General features: G+C 42.1%; 1 protein-coding gene across 6 annotated transcripts in view; it reads left to right on the forward strand.

Moving 5' to 3' along the window:
* Nucleotides 1–3924: 3924 nt before the first annotated feature.
* The window catches only part of CDH17 (cadherin 17), a 74866-nt gene continuing 55935 nt past the window's right edge, over nt 3925–22855 (forward strand). For 5 of the 6 annotated variants that reach the window (XM_079901772.1, XM_079901775.1, XM_079901776.1 and 2 more), the window contains exons 1-3: nt 4047–4136; nt 20450–20584; nt 21505–21643. In XM_079901772.1, the coding sequence (XP_079757898.1) occupies nt 4086–4136; nt 20450–20584; nt 21505–21643 (325 nt within the window). In that variant the 5' untranslated portion in view covers nt 4047–4085. Of the gene's footprint in view, nt 4137–20449; nt 20585–21504; nt 21644–22855 lie in introns of all 6 variants that reach the window. The other variant, XM_079901771.1, reaches the window with a different exon arrangement.

Consider the following 22855-nt stretch of genomic DNA (forward strand, 5'->3'; position numbering starts at 1 on the left):
TTGTCTATTCTATTTCCAAGATTTTGGATCATCTTTACTATCATTATTCTGAATTCTTTTTCAGGTAGACTGCCCATTTCCTCTTCATTTGTTAGGTCTGGTGGGTTTTTACCTTGCTCCTTCATCTGCTGTGTGTTTTTCTGTCTTCTCATTTTGCTTATCTTACTGTGTTTGGGGTCTCCTTTTTTGCAGGCTGCAGGTTCATAGTTCCTGTTGTTTTTGGTGTCTGTCCCCAGTGGCTAAGGTTGGTTCAGTGGGTTGTGTAGGCTTCCTGGTGGAGGGGACTGTTGCCCGTGTTCTGGCGGATGAGGCTGGATCTTGTCTTTCTGGTAGGCAGGTCCACGTCTGGTGGTGTGTTTTGGAGAGTCTGTGGATTTATTATGATTTCAGGCAGCCTCTCTGCTAGTGTGTGGGGTTGTGTTCCTGTCTTGCTAGTTGTTTGGCATAGGGTGTCCAGCACTGTAGCTTGCTGGTCGTTGAGTGAAGCTGTGTGCTGGTGTTGAGATGGAGATCTCTGGGAGATTTTCGCCGTCTGATAATATGTGGAGCTGGGAGGTCTCTTGTGGACCAGTGTCCTGAAGTTGGCTCTCCACCTCAGAGGCACAGCACTGACTCCTGGCTGCAGCACCAAGAGCCTTTCATCCACATGGATTCGAATAAAAGCAAGAAAAAGTAGAAAGAAAGAAAGAAGGAAAGAAAGAAAGAAAGAAAGAAAGAAAGAAAGAAAGAAAGAAAGAAAGAAAGAATGAAAGAAAGAAAGGAAGGAAGAAGGAAAGAAAGAAAGAAAGAAAGGAGGGAGGAAGGGAGGGAGGGAAGGAGGGAGGGAGGAAGGAAGGAAGGAGGGAAGGAAGGAAAGGAAGAAAGAAAGAAGATAAAATAAAATAAAGTTATTAAAATAATTATTATGAAAAAAAATTTTTTAAAGAAAAAAAAGACCAAAAACAAAAAACAAGCAAAACCAAAACCAAGCCAAAACAAAACAAAAGGACAGACAGAACCCTAGGACAAATGGTGGAAGCAAAGCTATACAGACAAAATCTCACATAGAAGCATACACATACACACTCACAAAAGGAGGAAAAGGGGAAAAAATAATAAATCTTGCTCTCAAAGACCACCTCCTCAAATTGGGATGATTCATTGTCTATTCATGTATTCCACAGATGCAGGTACGTGAAGTTGATTGTGGAGCTTTAATCCGGTGCTTCTGAGGCTGCTGGGAGAGATTTCCCTTTCTCTTCTTTGTTCTCACAGCTCCCAGGGCTCAGCTTTGGATTTGGCCCCGCCTCTGTGTGTAGGTCGCCAGTGGGCGTCTGTTCTCCGCTCAGACAGGACGGGGTTAAAGGAGCAGCTGATTCAGGGGCTTTGGCTCACTCAGGCCGGGGGGAGGGAGGAGCACGGAGTGCGGGGTGAGGCTGTGGTGGCAGAGGCCGGTGTGACTTTGCACCAGACTGAGGCTCGCCGTGCGTTCTCCCGGGGAAGTTGTCCCTGGATCCCGGGACCCTGGCAGTGGTGGGTTACACAGGATCCCCGGGAGGTGGGTGTGGATAGTGGCCTGTGCTCGCACACGGGCTTCTTGGTGGCTGCAGCAGCAGCCTTAGCGTCTCATGCCCCTCTCTGGGGTCCGCGCTTTTAGCCACGGCTCGCGCCCATCTCTGGAGTTCCTTTAAGCAGTGCTGTTAATCCCCTCTCCTCGCGCACCAGGAAACAAAGAGGCAAGAAAAAGTCTCTTGCCTCTTCGGGAGGTCCAGAATTTTCCCCGGACTCCCTCCCGGCTAGCCGTGGTGCACTAACCCCTTCAGGCTATGTTCACGCCGCCAACCCCAGTCCTCTCCCTGCGCTCAGACCAAAGCCCGAGCCTCAGCTCGCAGCCCCCGCCCGCCCCGGCGGGTGAGCAGACAAGTCTCTCGGGCTGGTGAGTGCCGGTCGGCACCAATCCTCTGTGCGGGAATCTCTCTGCTTTGCCCTCTGCACCCCTGTGGCTGTGCTCTCCTCCGCGGCTCCGAAGCTCCCCCCTCCGCCACCCACAGTCTCCGCCCGCGAAGGGGCTTCCTAGTGTGTGGAAACGTTTCCTCCTTCACAGCTCTCTCCCACTGGCGCAGGTCCCGTCCCTATCCTTTTGTCTCTGTTTATTCTTTTTTTTCTTTTGCCCTACCCAGGTACATGGGGAGTTTCTTGCCTTTTGGGAGGTCTGAGGTCTTCTGCCAGCGTTCAGTAGGTGTTCTGTACGAGTTGTTCCACGTGTAGATCGTCCTCTGTGTTCTTGTTTGTTACTATTTTTTTGTTGGACAACCCAGATCAACTTAATCAAGATTCAATTAACCAAGGGATATAGTACAAGACCTTTTCCCCCATGATTTCATCCTAATTGTTTTTGGGTTATTCCCAGTGTTTCTATACGATAAGAGCACACTAGCTCCTCATAAAGAAATGGAAAATAAATTCTCTTCTCACTAGTTCTTCTTTCTTTTTTGGTTTTACCTGTCCAGTTCCCCAAACCATTAACTTTCCATATCGTACTTCTAATTCTAACCTATCCCAGCCCTGATTCCCATAACAAGTAGGAGACCTGAAGAACCACTTGGGAAGGAGGGGGCACTGGCATCAGTGTGGGTGTGAGATCCTTCGTTCCAGAGGGTGCTCTCTGTGGTGGGTTTATGGCTGGCTGCCCCTTCCTGCGTTCCGCCTGCTCCGCTCTGCCTCACGACTCCCGTTAGTGACCATTCCTGGTGGGAGACGAAGGGATGGCAGGAACTACTGCTGAATACACCCTCCTGCGCATCCCCATGCTGCCAGCTTCCCACCCCTCCCCCCCCCCACCCCAGGCTGTCTCGGCTGCTTCTGCTGTTGTGTAGTGGGGGTAGTGGCTAAGAGGGCCGGGTCTGGAGTTGCAGGTTCGAATCCTGCTTCCTGCACTACCTGGGCAAATTATTTAACCTCTCTGCGTCTCAGCCTAATCACCAGTGAAACAGAGCTGGCAATAATAATCCACCCTGTAGGGTTGTTGTCGGGATTCAATGTGTTTAGGACAAAGCTCAGCATATACTAATTTAGCAAGTGTGAGCTCTTCTTGTTGGGTGCCAGGCAAGCATTGTACTCAACACGTCTACATATTTTTTCCCCTTAAAAATTCAATTGTCTTTGAGGTGCCTGAACTCTAACGTGCTGGGAATCTGCCATGGATTTCCTTATAAACTAAAAGGATTGGAATAGAGGGGTTTTAAGAAGCTGGTGTAGGGGTTTCCCTGGTGGTGCAGTGGTTAAGAATCCACCAGCCAATGCAGGGGATAGGGGTTCGAGCCCTGGTCCGGGAAGATCCCACATGTTGTGGAGCAGCTAAGCCCGTGTGCCACAACTACTGAGCCTGCTCTCTAGAGCCCGCAAGCCACAACTACTGAGCCCATGTGCTGCAACTACTGAAGCCCATGTGCCTAGAGCCTGTGCTCCGCAACAAGAGAGCCACTGCAGTGAGAAGCCCTGGCACCACAACAAAGAATAGCCACTGCTCACTGCAACTAGAGAAAGCCTGTGTGCAGCAACGAAGACTCAATGCAGCCAAAAATAAAAAAAGTTAAAAAAAAAAGAAGCTTATGTAAAACCATGTAGAATTTAACAGCATAGTGGCATTGTGGGAAGATCATGAACTTTCCTTCAGCTAGAACCCAGTGTGTGTGCCATGTCCACTGCTTATGGGTTTTACTCTGGGCAAGTAGCTAACCTGTGTGAGCCTCATGTATAAAACGGGAGTGTTAATTTCTCCCCACAGGGTGATTGCTTGAATGGTTAAATGAGAAAAGCCGTGTTAGGCTCTAAGCAAACCATTTTGACATAGTAGAGCCTCAACAACTATTAGACCCCTTCCTGCCTGTTTTGACTAGATTTCACATTGTTTTGAGCCAGGTTAGAATCTTAGGTTTCATATATCAGTCCTGGAACCATAAGAAAATCAGCAAGTGACGCGTATACATTCATAGTAGATGGTGATGCCAATTTTTTTTTTTTTTTGCTAATTTTCTTTTTCTTTCTTTTTTTAACAGACAACTGGATATGGCCAAGAGGGAAAGTTTAGTGGACCCCTGGAGCCCATGACCTTTTCTATTTTTGAAGGCCAAGGACCGAGTCAAATCATATTCCAGGTAACGGCTACTCTTGATCACTGTCATCTTGATTTTGCAGGCTCTCTCTTTTACTCCTTTATCTACTGTACACCCAGAAATAAAATATAGGCATAGTAGATCTCATTATCAAGAATGATTTCAGAAGCTAAGTTAAACACAGAGATGAGTGGCTTCAGTGCTATAAGACGTTGTACCTAACTTCCTCATTCGGACTTCCTCAGTGGTGTCTGGGGCAAGTACTCCCATCTCTGGGGCGGGGATCTTGGTGCCTGTAGACTCTGCCTCTTCCCCCAGGGTGGGAAGGGAACCTGTCTCTGGAGTGACAGGGCCATCTGAGGATCTGTCTGTTCAATGAGCTGGCTGCTTGAAGCATTTGAAGATGCGGGTTCTCTGGATTACTGCTGGAATGGCCTGCTTTCCTCACCGCCTCCTCTGAGCCCATCCCTGGGCCCTCACCCATGGGTTAGACAAGGCACAGTGGGAGGCAGTCATCTCATTTAGTTAGTTAACTGAGAAAGCATCGGGTTGAGGAGTGGACTGCAAGAGACTTCAGCTTTAAGGGCCCTGAGATAATCCCGGAAATGTAATGGAGAGAGGGAGAAAAACATACTACTGCATTGACCAGAAATCCCCTGGCGAAGCCTGCTTGGCCTTGGAGTGGCTGAGGGTGCTTTGATGAGCCTCTGGGTGGGCCCATGATCTCCCGTCCCATGCACTGGGGGAGCGACAGAGGGTTGCTAAACTACCATCTAAGGTGGATGCCTTCTGTTAACTGTCCAAGCATTTGTTTCGGCAGTTCTCGTCCACAGAGGAGAGACTGAAAGCTGCCTCATGCCACTTTCTGCCATTTGGTACCAAATTAGAGCAAAGGGGCTCCATAGTATGAGCTGTTGGGGGTGCATGTGTATCTCTGTGCCCTGCTGTGGGTATTTTAGAGGCTTTGACCTCTCCAGTCAGGGAAGCCGGCACTGAGCGACGAGCAAATGCTTTGAGAGCTGGAGGCTAATAAGAGAAGAGTGTTCCAGCAAAGGCACAGCTTGGACACCTGCCCTGTGCTGGGAGAGGGCAGGGCATGCCCCGAGTTTCAGCAGAAGGCCAGCAGAGAGCCTAAAGAAGAAGGTAGGAGAGGAGGCTGCAGAGACAGGAGGGCCCTGACTTCTAAGGCTCTTAGATTTTCTCCTCAAAGCAGCGGGCCTGAAGCAAGTTTCCATTCAGGGCTACAAACTGGAGGGGGGCGGGAAACGGAAGAGGTTGCAAAGGAACTGGTTGGGAGTCTATGGCAGGGCTCACACAAGAGGTGATCTCGTTAACTAACTTTCCCTCCCTTGCCAGGGAGCACTTAGTTATAGATATCTTGTTTACATTTAAAAAATTCTGTTCAAGATGTAGAGAACAAACATATGGGCACCAAGGGGGGAAAGGGGGGGTGGGATGAATTGAGAGATTGGGATTGACATATATACACAGATATGTATAAAATAGATAACTGATGAGAACCTACTGTATAGCATAGGGAACTCCACTTCGCTGTACAGTAGAAACTAACACAACATTGTAGAACAACTATACTCCAATAAAAAAACATTCTGTTCATTTGTGTATTTTTATGCTTCATAAGCTGGTAAGAATGCTGTGGGATAGGCACACGTTCATCTCTTTTTTGGAATTTGATATATTTGTATTTATTTATTTATTTTTATTGGGGTATATTTGCTTTACAATATTGCATTAGTTTCTGCTGTACAACAGAGTGAATCAGCTATACGTATACATATATCCCCTCCCTCTTGGACCTCCCCCTCCCATCCCACCCGTCTAGGTCACAACAGAGCACCGAGCTGAGCTCCCTGCGCTATATAGCAGGTTCCCACTAGCTATCTGTTTTACACATGGTAGTGTATATTCCCAATCTCCCAATTCATCCCATCCCCTACGCCCCCACCCCGTGTCCACACGTCAGTTCTCTATGTCTGTGTCTCTATTCCTGTGTTGCGAATAGGTTCATCTGTACCGTTTTTCTAAGTTCCACATATATGCGTTAAGATACAATCTTTATTTTTCTCCTTCCGATTTACTTCACTCTGTATGACAGACTCTAGGTCCATCCACGTCTCTACAAATGACCCAATTTCGTTCCTGATGGTGCCTATTGTTATAAGGCACTATGCTGGGTACTGAGGATACAAGATGACCCCAACACCATCCCTGCCCCCGCTGAGCTCATAGGGTAGTAGAAGGAGGCTAACAAGTAAGCAAACAATGTAGTGAAGGGTTCTGATTGGAGTCTGGTGGGCTGCAGAGGGAACCAAGCGCAGATGGAGAAAGAGTGCTCGATTTTAAGTGTGGGCGGTAGTGGTTGAACAGAAAAGGTTTCACTGACCCCTCAGCTGAGTATTTAAAGTTGAACAGGCACTCACACACAGAAAGCAGGCCCTGGATACAGTATGGGAAAAAGCACGGGGGTGTGCAAATCCGCAAGAGAATGAAAGATAACAGGTGGTTTAGGGTGTGCAAAGGCGAGGCTGCCGAGGTCGGGTGGCGGGGATGGGTGTCCAGACCGGCCCTTTAACCTGTGGTAGGCTGCAGGGCCCCTGTGGAGGGTTAAAGAAGGTGTGATAGAATTAGACTGTGCTTGCACAGACCTACTCTGTGATCACTGTAAGTGTGGGATGAAGGGGGTGAACCTAGAGGTGGGAAGGCTCTTGGGACAGTTTGCCATAGACCAGTGGCAAGCGGTGGAGGCCTGGTTTAAGTAAGTATAAAGGGGGAGTGGAGGGAAGGAGAGGGGTGGGAGCAATGCAACGAAGTCACACCTTCTGGGGTTGGTGACTGAATGAGTGCAGTGGGAGAGACGAGGTGTTTAGGGTAACTCTGAGGCCTCTGGCTTGCTTCACTGGCTGGTTAGTGGTGTCATTCAGAGAGAGAGAGAGAGAGAGAGGAAAGGAGAGAGAGAAGGAGGGGAGGGGAGGGAAGATTTATGGGAAAGTCAGTAAATAAGTGTTAGGCCTACTGAATTTAAGGTAATATGTGGGGTTAGCTAGGTGGAGATGTTGAGGAGACAGTGGCCATGTGGGTCTGGAGATACAGACTGGGGAGCCTTCCTCACACAGGTGCTAACCCAGTGCTTGGGTGTGAAAGTCCATCTGTAGTAAGTATCTCAACAGTCCACAAGGGCCAGGTAAGTGATGAATGATGCTATCTTGGGATAAGACAGGCAGTGGCAAAAAAACAGATGTAGAAAAACCTCCAACTGTGCAAACGTGAAATTAACAGTCTTCTGATACTTGGCTCCAGCATGTGGGACACAGGGAATAGTGGGGACTGTGACAAACTGAGGGTACCTCAAAAAGTATAGCCTTAATTCAATTCCAAACGATTTCACAAGTCAGAATTTGTGTACAGTATTACTGGATTCTATAGTTTTTCCACAAAAGTCAGAAATTTTTATATTTATGTAAAATTTCCTGATCTAAGGATATTGGCACAGTAAAAAAAGTCATCTTATAATCTAAGCAAAATGTACTTGTGGGCCAGAGAGTCTGTGGTTACTTCTGCAACCTCTGTTTGAGGAGACTCTTCAGCAGAAGGGAGTAGATGTTCTGTGAGTACAGGTTCACGTGCCACTGAACAGAATCAGAACTGTACCTCGTGGCAATGTCCAGCTAACAAACGTCACACACCTGGAAACTGCTTCATAGGATCCTTCTGCAGTCTCTCAGGAGCCCAGCCAGTAAAATCATTCCTTGGGTTACTCCACTTCTTTTTCTGTTCTTTTTCCATTAGCCACACTACAAAGCTTGTCTCTTCTTAACAGAAAATGATAGCCCAACTGCCATGGCTGAATGCTTCTTGTTTATGGGTGTGTGTGTTGGAGTGGAGGAGTGTAGGCAATGAAGGGGATTTCCTTCTAGAATCTCAGAGTCTTTGTTCTAGAAAAGACCTTAGAGACTTTTTGTACCAACTGCTTGTTTTACAGATAGGGAAACTGAGGCTTAAATAAGTTAATGGCATAACTGATATTAGAACACTGATATTCTCATTTTCTAGTCAAGCATATCATGCTACTTAACACCATATACAAAAATTAACTCAAGGGCTTCCCTGGTGGCACAGTGGTTGAGAGTCTGCCTGCTGATGCAGGGGACACGGGTTCGTGCCCCTGTCCGGGAAGATCCCACATGCCGTGGAGCGGCTGGGCCCGTGAGCCATGGCCACTGAGCCTGCGCGTCCGGAGACTGTGCTCTGCAATGGGAGAGGCCACAACAGTGAGAGGCCCACGTATGGCAAAAACAAACAAACAAACAAACAAACAAAAAACTCAAAATGGATTAAAGACCCAAATGTAAGACCGAAACCATAAAACTCCTAGAAGAACACATAAAGAGAACACTCTTTGATATAAATCGTAGGAATATTTTTTGGATCTGTCTCCTAAAGCAAAGGAAATAAAAGGAAAAATAAACAAATGGAAACTAATTAAACTCAAAAGCTTTTGCACAGCAAAGGAAACCATTGACAGAATGATAAGAAAAACTACTGAATGGGGGAAAATGTTTGCAAATGATATGACTGATAAGAGGTTAATATCAAAAATATAGAAACAGCTCATACAACTCAACATCAAGAAGCGAACAACCCAATTAAAAAATGGGTAGAGGGCTTCCCTGGTGGCGCAGTGGTTGAGAGTCCACCTGCCAATGCAGGGGACACGGGTTTGTGCCCCGGTCCGGGAAGATCCCACATGCCGCGGAGTGGCTAGGCTCATGAGCCATGGCCGCTGAGCCCGCGCATCCGGAGCCTGTGCTCCGCAACGGGAGAGACCACAACAGTGAGAGGCCCGTGTACCGCAAAAAAAAAAAAAAAAAGAAAAGGTAGAAGACCTGAATAGACATTTTTCCAAAGAGGACATGTAAAAGGCCAACGGGCACATGAAAAGATGTTCAACATTGTTAATCATCAGAGAAATGCAAGTTAAAACCACAATGAGATATCACCTCACACCTGTCAAATGGCTATCACTAAAAAGAACACAAATAATAAATGTTGGTGAGGAGAAAAGGGAACCTTCATGCACTGTTGGTGGGAGTGTAAATTGGTGTAGCCAAGGAAAACAGTGTGGAGCTTTCTCAAAAAACTAGAAATAGAACTACCATATGACCCAGCAATTCCACTCCTGGGGTATATATCTGAAAAAAATGAAAATACTAATTTGAAAAGATACATTCACCCCAATATTCATAGTAGTATTATTTACAGTTGCCAAGATATGGAAGCAACCTAAGTGTCCATCGGATAAAGAAGATGTAATCTGTCTATCTATCATCTATCTATCTATCTATCTATGTGCACACACACACACAATGAAATACTACTCAGCATAAAAAAGAGTGAAATTTTGCCATTTGCAACAACATAGATAGACTTGGAGGGTATTATGCTTAGTGAAATAAGTCAGACAGAGAAAGATAAATACTGTATGATATCACTTACATGTGGAATCTAAAAAATAAAACAAACTAGTGAATATAACAAAAAAGAAAAGACAGATACAGAAAACAAACTGGTTGTTACCAGTGGGGGGAGTGTAGGCGAGAGGGGCAAGTTAGGAGTAGGGGATTAAGAGGTAGAAACCATTATGTATAAAATAAATAAGCTACAAGGATGTCTTGTACAACACAGGGAATACAGCCAGTATTTTGTAGTAACTATTAATGGAATATAACCTTTAAACATTGTGAATCACTATGTTGTACACCTATAATTTATGTAGTATTGTACATCAACTATACTTCAATTTAAAAAAAGGCCAAAATAAAAAGTAGGTTACATAGCAAAAAAATAAAGTAAAACCTGGCATATACAAAAAAAAAAAAAAAATAGAATACTGTGCTCTCTCCATCTTCTTATGTGGAAATGATGTGGAAAACCCAGCCTTGGTAAGATGTACTTTGAGTTCTTTATTACAGTGGTGGGAAGGAGTTGTCCCAGTTCCCTCATCTGTATCACTTGAAATATTCTTACCTGAAGTCAGGGAGGAACAAAGCAAGCTTTCTGCCCCATGAGGTTGATCCTTGGGTTATTAACATGTCCTCCAAAAAACAAAAAAGAAAGAAAGAAAGAAAAAAGAACTAAACACCTATAGACTTGTCTCACTGAGGATTTTCAACTATCCCCAGCTCTGTACTCTCAGGGGCTTCTAGATCTAAGGATAGTATGATACGTATCTCAGATAGGTAATTACTTTTCTTCTTCTTCTTTTTTTTTTTTTTTTTTTTGCTTCAAAGGAGTAATGTTATTTTATAATTCTCCCCATTTATTAGTTGCTTAGTACTTGATTTTTAAAAGTGCACATTAAAAAAATGAGAGTTGAATGACTTTGGAATAAAGAGGTCAGGAATACCAAATAAATTGAGTCCGTTTTTAGTTTTGTTCATGATAATTAAAGATGATTCAGCAACGATGGCCATTTTACGCAGCTCATTCAGGAGGGCTTCTAGTACATGCAAGTGCATGCACTTGATACAGAGGAGGATTTCATGAAGTTTCAGTGACGACTAGAAATATCATAAGGTGACTATGGACAATCTATAAACACCTGTTGTTGTCACTGGACAGAGAAGGCGTCCAGTTTTCCAATTCACAGCTGGAACCAAGCTCTTGGATCTTCCACTCGTCTTCACTGGCCAAAAGAAAACTTTGTAATGGCTGATATTTTTTCCTTACAATTTCAATGAAGCCTTAGATTAGATCACATGAAAATGCCTCTGCGTATCTTCCAGAACTCCCCAATACCTTCCTTAATAGCATATTCAGCACAGTTCTTGCACTCTTGGGGTGTAAATCCAATTAATGCTCTCCCTGTAGTACCAATTCCCCGATCACTTGTCAATTTTTTAATTTGAGCTTCTATGTAATAAGGAGATACATAATAAAAATGGTCCCCAAGGACACTGTAAGCCATGTATTGAGAGCCTTCTGAGGTTTCTGTAACTTCTTGATCTTCAAAACTCTCTACATTGCAAGCTATCTCCATTTTCCCTTCGTGAGGAAAAGCCATCGTTTGGACGCCCTTCAGTCCATTCACATTTGAGCCCCGAATGGCACTAGCGATCTCTTTTCCCAGAGCCAAGTCTTGAGATCATCTTTGGTAACATTGCAGTTCATCACATACGGGCTAGCTACGACGCCTGATGTGAAAGTTTGCTTCTCAGTTTGCGGTTTCGCTCAGCTCCTGCCTCCCGCAGATTGGCTCTCGTCTGCTCTAGCGGCAGCATGAATCTCCTCACTGCAAAGCTGAAATTCCAATTTTGTTCCAACGCAACTGTCACAACACCCTGAAGCAAGCTGTTAAACCACATCTTCGGGCAGGTGCAGCTCCCAGGTTAGGTTTAAGAACACTGAAATCCCTCCTTGTGAACCAGCCCAGTTGCTTCCTTCTCTGGACAAGAGTGTGCTTCTCAGGCAGGTCAGCCTCACCAAAGAGAAACACAGTGCAGCCAGGAACACGTTGGACCAGATTCTCAGCATGGCTTCTAGCCACAGCTCCACACTCTTCCACTCCAACACCAGAGAGAGGGTAAATGGGAATCGGGTCCACTGCTCCCAGGCAAGGATGGATCCCCTCTTGCACCTCCATATCAATTGACTGGAAGGCCTCCAGGCAGGCAGCCAGAATGGAATTGCGTAACTCAGCAAGAGAAGCTGCTATTGTAATGTCTTATGTGTTGCACCTTTTTTTTTTTTTTTTTTTTTTTTTTCAGTACGCGGGCCTCTCACTGTTGTGGCCTCTCCCATTGCGGAGCACAGGCTCCGGTCGCGCAGGCTCAGCGGCCATGGCTCACGGGCCCAGCCGCTCCGCGGCATGTGGGATCCTCCCGGACTGGGGCACGAACCCGTGTCCCCTGCATCGGCATGCGGACTCTCAACCACTGCGCCACCAGGGAAGCCCTGTTGCACTCTTGATCAGAAAATATATTGAGCACTGATACCTCAGGATGTTTCTGTCCATTTTTTTTTCAAGAAAAGCTGCTTTCGCTGCGTTCTCAACAATGTATTTTCTTCTGGCTTCTGAAATGTTTCATAAACAGGCAGCCAAACGGAGCCCCAGTCTGTGTCCTGCGCACACACCACCGTTAGCACTTTTAGGGCGGCAGAGGCTCTCCGGGGAGGTCGTAGTGCGAGGTCTGGGCAGACACCGGCGCTGGGACCCCCTGCGCGGTCCCGCCCAGGTTCTGGTGTGGAGTGGCCCAGACCCACGTGGGCCGAAGGGTAACCAGAGGGACTCGCTGAGGGCCCCGGGAGACTCCAGCAGGGGGATCAGCGTCCGCGGGCGGCGGGGCCCGGAGCGAGGGGCGGCCGGCGGCGACGCTGCCCCGGGCCCGCCTCCAGCCTGCGACCACGCCGGCCGCTCCGCGGTTTGGGGGGACGCACCTGCGGGGGCGGAGGACGTCGCTGTAAGATAGCCTCTTTTTTCTATGTAATGTGTGAGATATAGCTTATATATCATAAGATCTACCCTTTTGTTTTTTTGTTTGTTTGTTTTTGTTTTTGCGTACGCGGGCCTCTCACTGTTGTGGCCTCTCCCGTTGTGGAGCACAGGCTCCGGACGCGCAGGCTCAGTGGCCATGGCTCACGGGCCCAGCCGCTCCGCGGCATGTGGGATCTTCCCGGACCAGGGCACGAACCCGTGTCCCCTGCATCGGCAGGTGGACTCTCAACCACTGTGCCACCAAGGAAGCCCTACCGTTTTAAAATGTCCAATTCAGTGGTTTTTAATATGTCACAAAAATGTACAACCACCACCACTATCTGATCCCAGAACACTTTCACCAGCCTCAAAGAAACCCTGTACCAACTAGCGGTCACCCCCTATTCTCCTCTCCTCCCAGCCCCTGGCAAGCACTAATCGACTTGCAGTCTCTAGAGATTTCCTTTACAGACATTTCCTATAAATGGAATCATGTAACATGTGACCTTTTGTGTATAATTTCTTTTACTTAGCATAATGTTTTCAAGGTTCATCCATATTGTAGCAGGTATTAGTACTTTTTTCCTTTTTTATGGCTGATTAATAACCCATTGTATGAATATAATACATTTTGAATATCCAGTTATCATTTAACGGACATTTATGGCTATTATAAATAATGCTATTATGGACATTCATGTACAATTTTTGTGAGGATATGTGTTTTCCATTCTCTTGGATATATACCTAGGAGTAAAATTTCTGGGACATAGTTAATTCACTTTTTAACTTTTTAAATAACTGCAAATCTGTTCTGCAAAACAATTGAACCATTTTACATTCCCAACAGCATTGTATAAGTGTTCTGATTTCTCCACATCCTTGCCAACACTTGTTACTTATCTGTTTCTTTATTGTATTGATAGCTATCCTAGTGGAGTAAAGTGATATTTCTCTGTGGTTTGGGTTTGCATTTCCCTAATGACTAATGTTAATATCTTTTAATGTGCTTATTGGCTATTTGTATATCTTCTTTGGAGAACTGTCTGTTCAAATCCTTTACCTCTTTTTAAATTGAATTATTTGTCTTTTTATTGTTGTAAGAGCTCTTTATATATTCTGCATAAAGTTCCTTATCATACACATGATTTGCAAATATTTTCTCACGTTCTATAGGTTACTTTTCACTTTCTTGATAGTTCATTTGAAGCACAAAACTTTTAATTTTGATGAAGTTCAATTTATTTTCTTTTTTGTTTGTGCTTTTGCTATAACATCTAAAAAACTCTTGCCTCAGCCAGAGTCACAAAGATTTATCTTCTCAGTTTTATAGTATTAACTCTTAACATTTATGCCTTTGGTCTATGTTTAGTTAATTTTTGTGCATGATACGAGAGGTAGGGATCTAACTTCATTCTTTTGCATGTGGATATCCAGTTGTTCCAGCACCATTTGTTGAAAACACTATTTTTTCCCCATTGAATTATCTTAGCCCCTTTGTCAGAAATTAATTTGACCATAAATACAAAAGTTTATTTCTGTACTCCTGATTTTGAATCCATTGATCTATATGTCTGTCCTTATGCCAGTGCCACACTCTCTAGAATACTGTAGCTTTGTAGAAAATTTTGAAATCAGGCAGTGTTAAGTCTCCCAACTTTGTTCTTCTTTTTCAAGATTGTTTTGGTTATTCTGGGCCTTATACATTTTTATATAAACTTTAGGATCATCGTGTCAATTCTACAAACAAGACAAAATAATTTTGATAGGGATTGTGTTGAATTAGTATCTCAACTTGGAGAATAGTACTATCTTAACAATATTAAGTTTTTCAAGTTTTGAGCACGGGATGTTTTTTCCATTTATTTAGATCTTCTTTAATTTCTTTCAACAATGTTTCGTAGTTTTCAGTTTACAAATCTTGTATTTCTTTGGTTAAATTTATTCTGAAGTATGTTATTCCTTTTAATCCTATTGTAAATGGAATTATTTTCTTAACATCATTTTCAGATTTCTTTTTGCTAGTGTATAGAAATACAGTTGATTTTTTTTTTTTGTATATTGATCTTTTATCTTGCAACCTTACTGGACTTGTTTATTTGCTGTAAAACTTTTTTATATTCCTTAGGATTTTCCATATGTAAGATCATGTCATCTGTGAATAGAGATACTTTTACTCATTTCTTTCCAATCTGTATGACTTTTATTTCTTTCTCTTGCCTAGGATTTCAAGTACAATGTTATATAGAAGTGACAAGATTGGGCATCATTATCTTGTTCCTATCACATAGGGAAAGCTTTCAGTCTTTCACCATTATGTATAATATTAGCTGTGGGTTTTTCTTAGATGCCCTTTATTAGGTTGAGGAAGTTACCTTCTATTCCTACTTTGTTGTGTATTTTTTTATCATGAAAGGATGCTGGATTTTGTCAAATGATTTTCTGCCTCTCTAGAGATACTCATCTGGTTTCGTCCTTTATTCTATTAATATGGGGTATTAAATTAATTGATTTTCATATGTTGAACCAGCCTTGTATTCTAAGATAAATTCCACTTGGTCATGATATATAATTCTTTTTATATGTTGCTGGATTCAGTTTGCTAGTATTCTATTGAAAACTTTTGCATCTATATTTATGAGATATTGCTCTGTAGTTTTATTTTGTTATTTTTTTTTCTGTTTTGCATATAAGGATGACACTAGCCTCATAGAATAAGTTGGGAAGTATTCCATACTCTTCTACTTTTTGGAAGCATTTGTGAAGGTTTGATGTTAATTCTCCCATACTTGTTAGGTAGAATTCACCAGTGAAGTTACCTGGTCCTGGGCTTTACTTTGTGGGAATTTTTTTGATTACTAACTCAAGCTCTTTAGTTGTTATAGTTCTATTCAGACTTTCTACTTATTCTTTGGTCAATTTTGGTAGTTTTTAATCTAAGAATTCATCCATTTCACTAAGGTTGTCTGATTTGTGGGAAAACAATTGCTTATAGTATTCTATTTCATCCTTTTTATCTCTGTAAGTTTGGTAGTACTGTCCCCTCTTACATTCCTGACTTTAGTTGTTTGATTCTTGTGTTTTTTAAAAAAATATCTATTTGTTTATTTTGGCTGTGCTGGGTCTTAGTTTTGGCATGCGGGATCTTTTTTTTTAGTTGCGGTGCGCGGGCTTCTTAGTTGCGGCATGTGGACTTCTTAGTAGTGGTATGCATGCAAGATCTAGTTCCCTGACCAGGGATCAAATCCAGGCCCTCTGCATTGGGAACAGGGAGTCTTACCCACTGGACCACCAGGGAAGTCCCTCTTGTGTCTGTTTTTTTCTTGGTAAATCCAATTGAAGATTTGTCCATTTTGTTGATCTTTTCAAAAGACCAACTTTTGGTTTTGCTGATTTTCTCCTTTGCTTTTGTATTCTCCATTTTATTAATTTCCACTCTAATTTTTATTTCCTTCTGCTTGCTTTGGGTTAGTTTATTCATCTTCTTCTAGTCTCTTAAGGTAGAAGATTATTGATTTGACATTTTCTTCTTTTATAGGCATTTACAGCTATAGATTTGCCTCCATGTACTGCTTAATCTGTATCCCATAAAGTTTGGTATGCTGTGTTTTCATTTTCATTCATCTAAAAGTATGTTCTAATTTCCCTTTTAATTTCCTCTTTGACCTATTGGTTATTAGAGTGTATCATTATTTCCATATATTTGTGATTTTCCCACATTTCCTGTTATTTGGTTTTAGTTTCTCCATTGTGGTTAGAGAACATATTTTGTATGACTTCAATGATTTAAATTTATTGAAACTTGTTTTGTGATCTATCATATGATCTAGCCTGGAGAATGTTTAATGTATATTTAAGAAGAATGTGTGTTAGGATTTTGTTGGATGGAGTGTTCCATAGATGTCTGTTAGCTTCTGGTTGGTTTACAGTGTTGTTCAAGTCTTCTATTTTCTTGTTGATCTTCTGTCTGTTTGTTATATTCATTATTGAAAGTGAAGTTTTCAAGTCACCAACTATTATTGTTGAATTGTATATTTTATCTTCAATTCTGTCAGTTTTTGCTTCATGTATTTTGGGGTCTGTTGGTAGGTGCATATATGTTTATAATTGTTATAGAATCTTGAGGGATTGACCCTTGTATCAGTATAGAATATCCTTCTTTTCTCTAGTAATAATTTTTATCTTAAAGTTTGTTTGTTCGAATAGTAGTATAGCTTAATTTCACCCTCATTTTGAAGGATAGTTTTGTTGCATATACAATTCTTAGTTGGCCGTCTTTTTCTTTCAACACTTTGAGTATGTCATTTCACTGTCTTCTGGCCTCCATGAGAAATCAGCTGTTCAGTATATTGAGGATCCTTTGTATGTGATGAGTCTCTGCACTTCCAAATTCTCTTTTTTTTTTTTGTGGTACACGGGCCTCTCACTGTTGTGGCCTCTCCCATTGCAGAGCACAGGCTCGGGTCTTGCAGGTTCAGCGACCATGGCTCACAGACCTAGCCGCTCCACGGCATGTGGGATCTTCCCGGACCGGGACATGAACCCGTGTCCCCTGCATCGGCAGGTGGACTCTCAACCACTGCGCCACCAGGGAAGCCCTTTTTGTTTTTTTTTAATAAATTTATATATTTTTATTTATTTATTTTTGGTTGCATTGGGTCTCCATTGCTGCATGCAGGCTTCCTCTGGTTGCGGCGAGTGGGGGCTACTCTTCGTTGCAATGTGCAGGCTTCTCATTGCAGTGGCTTCTCTTGTTGTGGACCATGGGCTCTAGGTGCATGGGCTTCAGTAATTGTGTCACGTAGCTCAGTAGTTGTGGCTCACAGGTTCTAGAGCACAGGCTCAGTAGTTGTGGCACATGGGATCCACGGCACAGGGGATCTTCCTGGACCAAGGATCGAACCCATGTTCCCTGCATTAGCAGGTGGATTCTTAACCACTGCACCACCAGAAAAGTCCCTGTTTGTTTGTTTTGTGTTTTATTATGATGAGTCTAAGTTTGAGTCTCTTTGAATTTATTGTATTTCAAGTTCAGTGAACTTCTTGGAAGCATAGATTAATGTTTTTCTCAAATTTGGGAAGTTTTTGATTAGTATTTCTTCAAATAATCTTTCTGCCCCTTTCACTCTTTCCTTTTCTTCTATGACTCTCATTATGCATGTTTGCTTGATGATGTTCCGTTTGTCTCTAGGGTTCTGTTAATATTTCTTCTTTCTTTCTGTCAGGGTGGATAACCTCAATTGATCTATTATCAAATTCACAAATTCTTCTCCTGCTAGCTAAGACTTACTGTTGGGCCTTTTCTAATGAATTTTTCATTTCAGTTATTATGCTTTTCAACTCTAGAATTCTTATTTGTTTTTTTAAAAAATAATTTCCATGTCTTTATTTATATTCTCTATTTGGTGAGACATTGTTATCATACTTTAGTTCTTTAGAGATAGTTTCCTTTTGTTTTTGAACCTGTTTAAAATAGTTAATTTAAAATCCTATTTAGTAAGTCTAACATCTAGACTTCCTTGGGGACAGTTTCTGTTGACTGCTATTTTTCCTTTATATGGGCCTTACTTTTATTTGCATGTCTCACAATCATTTGTTGAAAACTGGACTTTATAAATAATATGATGCAGCAACACCAGAAATCATATCCCATTGTCTTCCCAGGATTTGTTGTTGTTGCTGTTTGTTTGTTTAATGACTTTCCTGAATTAATTCTGTAAAGTCTGTATTCTTTGCCATATGTAGCCACTGAAGTCTGTTTGGTTAGCTTAGTGTTCAGCTAATGATTGAATTAAGATTTCCTTACAAGCCTAGAATCAATAAGTCTTCCAACCTTTGCCAATAGGCTCTGTGTACTTATTGGGTACATCTTCAAAGATGTGGCAAACAGTTTACAACTCTGCCTTAGCCTTTACTTCCTGCTTGCACAGAACCTCAAGGTCAGTCAGAAGTGAGAGATTAGGGCCTTCTAAGGTTTTTCCTGGGCATGTGCACAGCTCTACTTATGAATGTGGCCTTTTAGACTCCCAGGAATTTATTGGAGATTTTTGATGTTCCCCTGGCCCCTGCAAGGGACATCTCATTCTCAAGCTTTACCTTTTAAGTGTTTTAGTTAAAGTCTTATTTGCATCAACTGCTATCACTGTCTCAGGCAGCTGCAGTGTTAAGCAACTGCTGATGATTATTTTCAACAAATTCCCCAGGAAGAAAATTGTTTGCAGTGAGTGAGCTCTGAGTTGGGTCAAATAAAGACAAGCTGCATGAATAGGTATTTCCAGGGAGCTTCCAGATAGGTTAGATAATATCAGTTCTTTGGCGACAGGACTTCTGGGAAACTCCAAACTCCAAACTCCTTCTACCCCCTACATAGTACCATGGTTGTGAGGCTGTTGGTTTTCAAGGCCACTGCATATCCTGAGAAAGGATGATGGAATTAGGGCAAGTCAAAGCAACTACAAAGCTTGGTTCTAACTGACAGTAATTTTCTTAAATAAACAGTCCTTGGATTTTGCAAACCACAGTTCTACCCATGTAACACATCAGCTGTTTTTTTTTTTTTTAAATTCCATTTCTTGCCAACCGACATGAATACACTTGGTACTGTTACAATCATTATCTAGACTTACTCATGTTCTCCTTTTGTTACTTTACACCATATCATTGTTCTTTTGCTGATTCATAATTTATAGAATGAACATTTTAATGCTTAAAATTTATTAAGTTTATGTGTTATATAATTTTATACCTTTCTTTTTTTGACCATTTAGGAGTTTTCAACTTTACCAGTATTGTAGGCTACTATACTACAAGCATGCAGTTTATTGTTTAAAAAATATTTCTTTAGAATAAATTCTATTTAGTAATATTTGCTATCAAAGGCTACAAACATTTTATGCCTCAAGTTATTTCCAAAAGGATTATACTAATTTATATTTTCATCAATAATATGTGTGTTTATTTACATCCTTTACAACATTGACTATTAGTTTTTATTTTTTAAATATATAAAAATATATTAGGGGCTTCCCTGGTGGCGCAGTGGTTGAGAGTCCGCTTGCCGATGCAGGGGACACGGGTTCGTGCCCCGGTCTGGGAAGATCCCACATGCCGTGGAGCGGCTATGCCCGTGAGCCATGGCCACTGAGCCTGCGCGTCCGGAGCCTGTGCTCCGCAACGGGAGAGGCCACAACAGTGAGAAGCTCGCGTACCGCAAAAAAAAAAAAAAAAAAAAAAAAAAAATATATATATATATATATATATATATATATATATAATTATTAATGAGGTTGAACAACTTTTACATCTGCTTTATTTTATGTGAATTTTCTATTCTTGTGGTCTTAAAAGTATTATAGCTATCCCATGAATAATCATTGGTATTTTCTTTACTTCTGAAAAAGTGAGATTGTCATATAGAACTTTATCAATTAAAGCCACTTTTAAGTTGTTTTCCTTAATATTAAAATGTCTTTTAATCTTTGTCACAATTTGTAGAAGTACTAAATGACATCTTTTTTATCCTAGCAATGAAGCTACCCTTTTTAATGTTACTTAAAAGCTAGTAGTATTATAGCTTTCTGATATTCCCAGAAAAATCTCATCTAACTTTAGCTACAATTTAAAGCATCTATTGGCTTTCGTCAATGTAGTGAATTATGTCACATATTGTTTCTTGAGGAAAATGTATTTTGAATGTACATAGCTAACGTTCAAGCAGACTTTTAGAATGTATCACTTTAAAAGCTTAGAATTTCTTATTTTAGTGATTGTACAAATGAAAACGTTACCTGAAATTGGTGACTTACTACAAATTCTACAACATTGTTTTTCCTTACAACCTAATCTAATGTTTGCTTTTCCCCAGTTTAAGGCCAGTCCTCTTGCTGTGACTTTCAAACTAACTGGGGAGACAGATGACATATTTCAGATACAACCAGATGGACTTCTGTATTACAGCAAAGCTCTGGACAGGGAAACAAGAGCTGTTCACAAACTCCAGGTGAACTGAGACCAGACACTAACTCTAATCTCTCTGAGCACTCTTTGTCCTGGAAATATCACTGGCACCTTCTTTCCTAGCACAGAATCCTGTTTCAGCTCTCCTGACGCTAATGACATGTTTGCAAATCTCATTTGTCTTTTTAAATTTTATTTTATTTTTTAACAACTAGAGAGGCGTGTGGCAAAGGTATCCTCTTTTTTAGGCTTTATGACCAGAGTAACCCAATTTATATTGCTAAGGCTCTTAGATGGCATTACTCATCAAAATGAGTGGAAACCTGGATGGCACATGGATCAAAACTAGCCAGTACTTCTCTGCTATTACACTGGTGTCTGCCTATGGCTGTTGGGTGGTCTCTGGACCCACAAAGAAGGTGGCAGTGGTACTAGATGGAGCTCCTTTGCGCCTTGCAAGAAGCAGAAGTAATCAATGACCAAAGTCAGAGGCTGCCTAGAGAGACCCTTCTCTCTCTCTTTCCCCCTTAGTTTTCATGGTTTGTATCTCTATCTGAATGATAGAGAGCTAATTGTGGGGAAAAGAGCAAGCCAAAAGCTTTCTGTTTAAATTTTACTACTGGCTCTGCAGATCAACCACTAAAATGCCTCTGTAACAGGACATATTTTCATACCCTCAAGGGTCAAAGTGTTCTTATTTTACTGATTCCAGCTATTTAGAAAAAAAGCATGTCCAGTGTCCAGCCAACCTCACTGCTGGAAAAACACAGTCATGATTAGATTGATTTAACTGATAGGGCCTCTATTTTAGCAGCTCCCAATCTGGGCTCTTATGGGTGTCTTTCTCCCCTGTAGTGACCAGGTCATTGGTTATTTGGGCTCTAATTTCTTTCAAGTGACTTTTGAGTGTGTGATATGAGGTCCAGACTCACCAAGGAGGTTTCCTTTTCCTGTCAACATCAGGTCTCAGCCCTGGATGCTCACGGCAATACAGTGGAGGGCCCGGTCCCCATCACCATAGAAGTGAAGGACATCAACGACAATCGACCTGTGTTTCTCCAGTCAAAGTATGAAGGCTCAGTAAGACAGAATTCTCGCCCAGGTAATAGGCAGGAGCCTGGAGATATCTGTGGAAAGATGCAAGGCAGAGGGGCAGATTTGTGTGGCTAACATGTGTAACTAGCATTCATTAAGGACTTACCATCTTATTTAAATTTTATTTATCTTATTTAAACTTCACAGCAATCCTCTGGGAGTTGTTTTATTATCCCCACTGCTCTGGGACACAACTTCTCAACGTTGGCACTATGGACATCTTGGGCCTGATAGTTCTTTTTTTGTTAGGGGCTGTTCTGTGCATTATAGGATGTTAGCAGCATCCCTGACATCTATCAATGCAGATGCCAGGAACAACACTTCCCTTCCAAATTGTGACAGCAAAGATGTCTTCAGACATCGCCAAATGTCCCCAGGGGGGCAAAATCACCCCTAGTTAAGAATCACCATTTTAGGGTGAGAATTTAGAACACCTTACAGCTTTAGAACACTCTAGAACACTCTGGAAAGGTAAGCTTACTCTCCCACATCCTCCCAGAAATCCACATTCTCATGGTCACTGCTGGCTTCCAGTTCTTTTTCTTCTCTGACTTCAGCTCCTAGCTATGACTCATCCCTTCACTCTTTTACTTTTCATTTCTACAAAAGCCCCTCATCAAAGCATAGGTGTGTGTGGCAGGCTTTACTGAAGATTTAGAGGAATGAAGGAGCATCATGTCATAACAGTACACAAAATAAACATGAATATTAGACTGTGAGTTCTCAGAAAGACTTTTGGCCATTTCCATCAACTCACTGTCAAACTTCCCTCTGTGTCACTTAATCACTATCTCTCACTCTTCTATGCCCACTTCCAATAACTCAGGAAGAATATTCCTTCCACTTTATTATGTGGAGCAATTTCACGTGTCTCTGTCCCTGAGGTTACATACCAAAGGCTCACCACTAAACTCTGCCAAGTAATAATCTTCCAGGTCTTATTCTTTACCAATAGGGTTTTCCAGTTCAGTGATTCTCAAACTTTTTGGTCTCAGGCCCCTTGTATTCTCATAAAAACTATTGTGGACTCCAAGAAACTTTTGGTTATATCCAGTGGTGTGCTAGTAAATTTTAATAGCTGTCTCTCTGGGGAGAAAAAACCCTGATTTGTAGAATTTGTCAATTTCTGTGGTATAAGTACTCTCACCATAACCGATTTTAAACTACCACTGGTGTTAATAATTGGCTCACAAAATTTCTGAAAATTCAACTAGGTCTC

Source organism: Stenella coeruleoalba (genome assembly GCF_951394435.1).
Source record: "Stenella coeruleoalba genome assembly, chromosome: 17".
NCBI classification, from domain to species: Eukaryota; Metazoa; Chordata; class Mammalia; order Artiodactyla; family Delphinidae; genus Stenella; species Stenella coeruleoalba.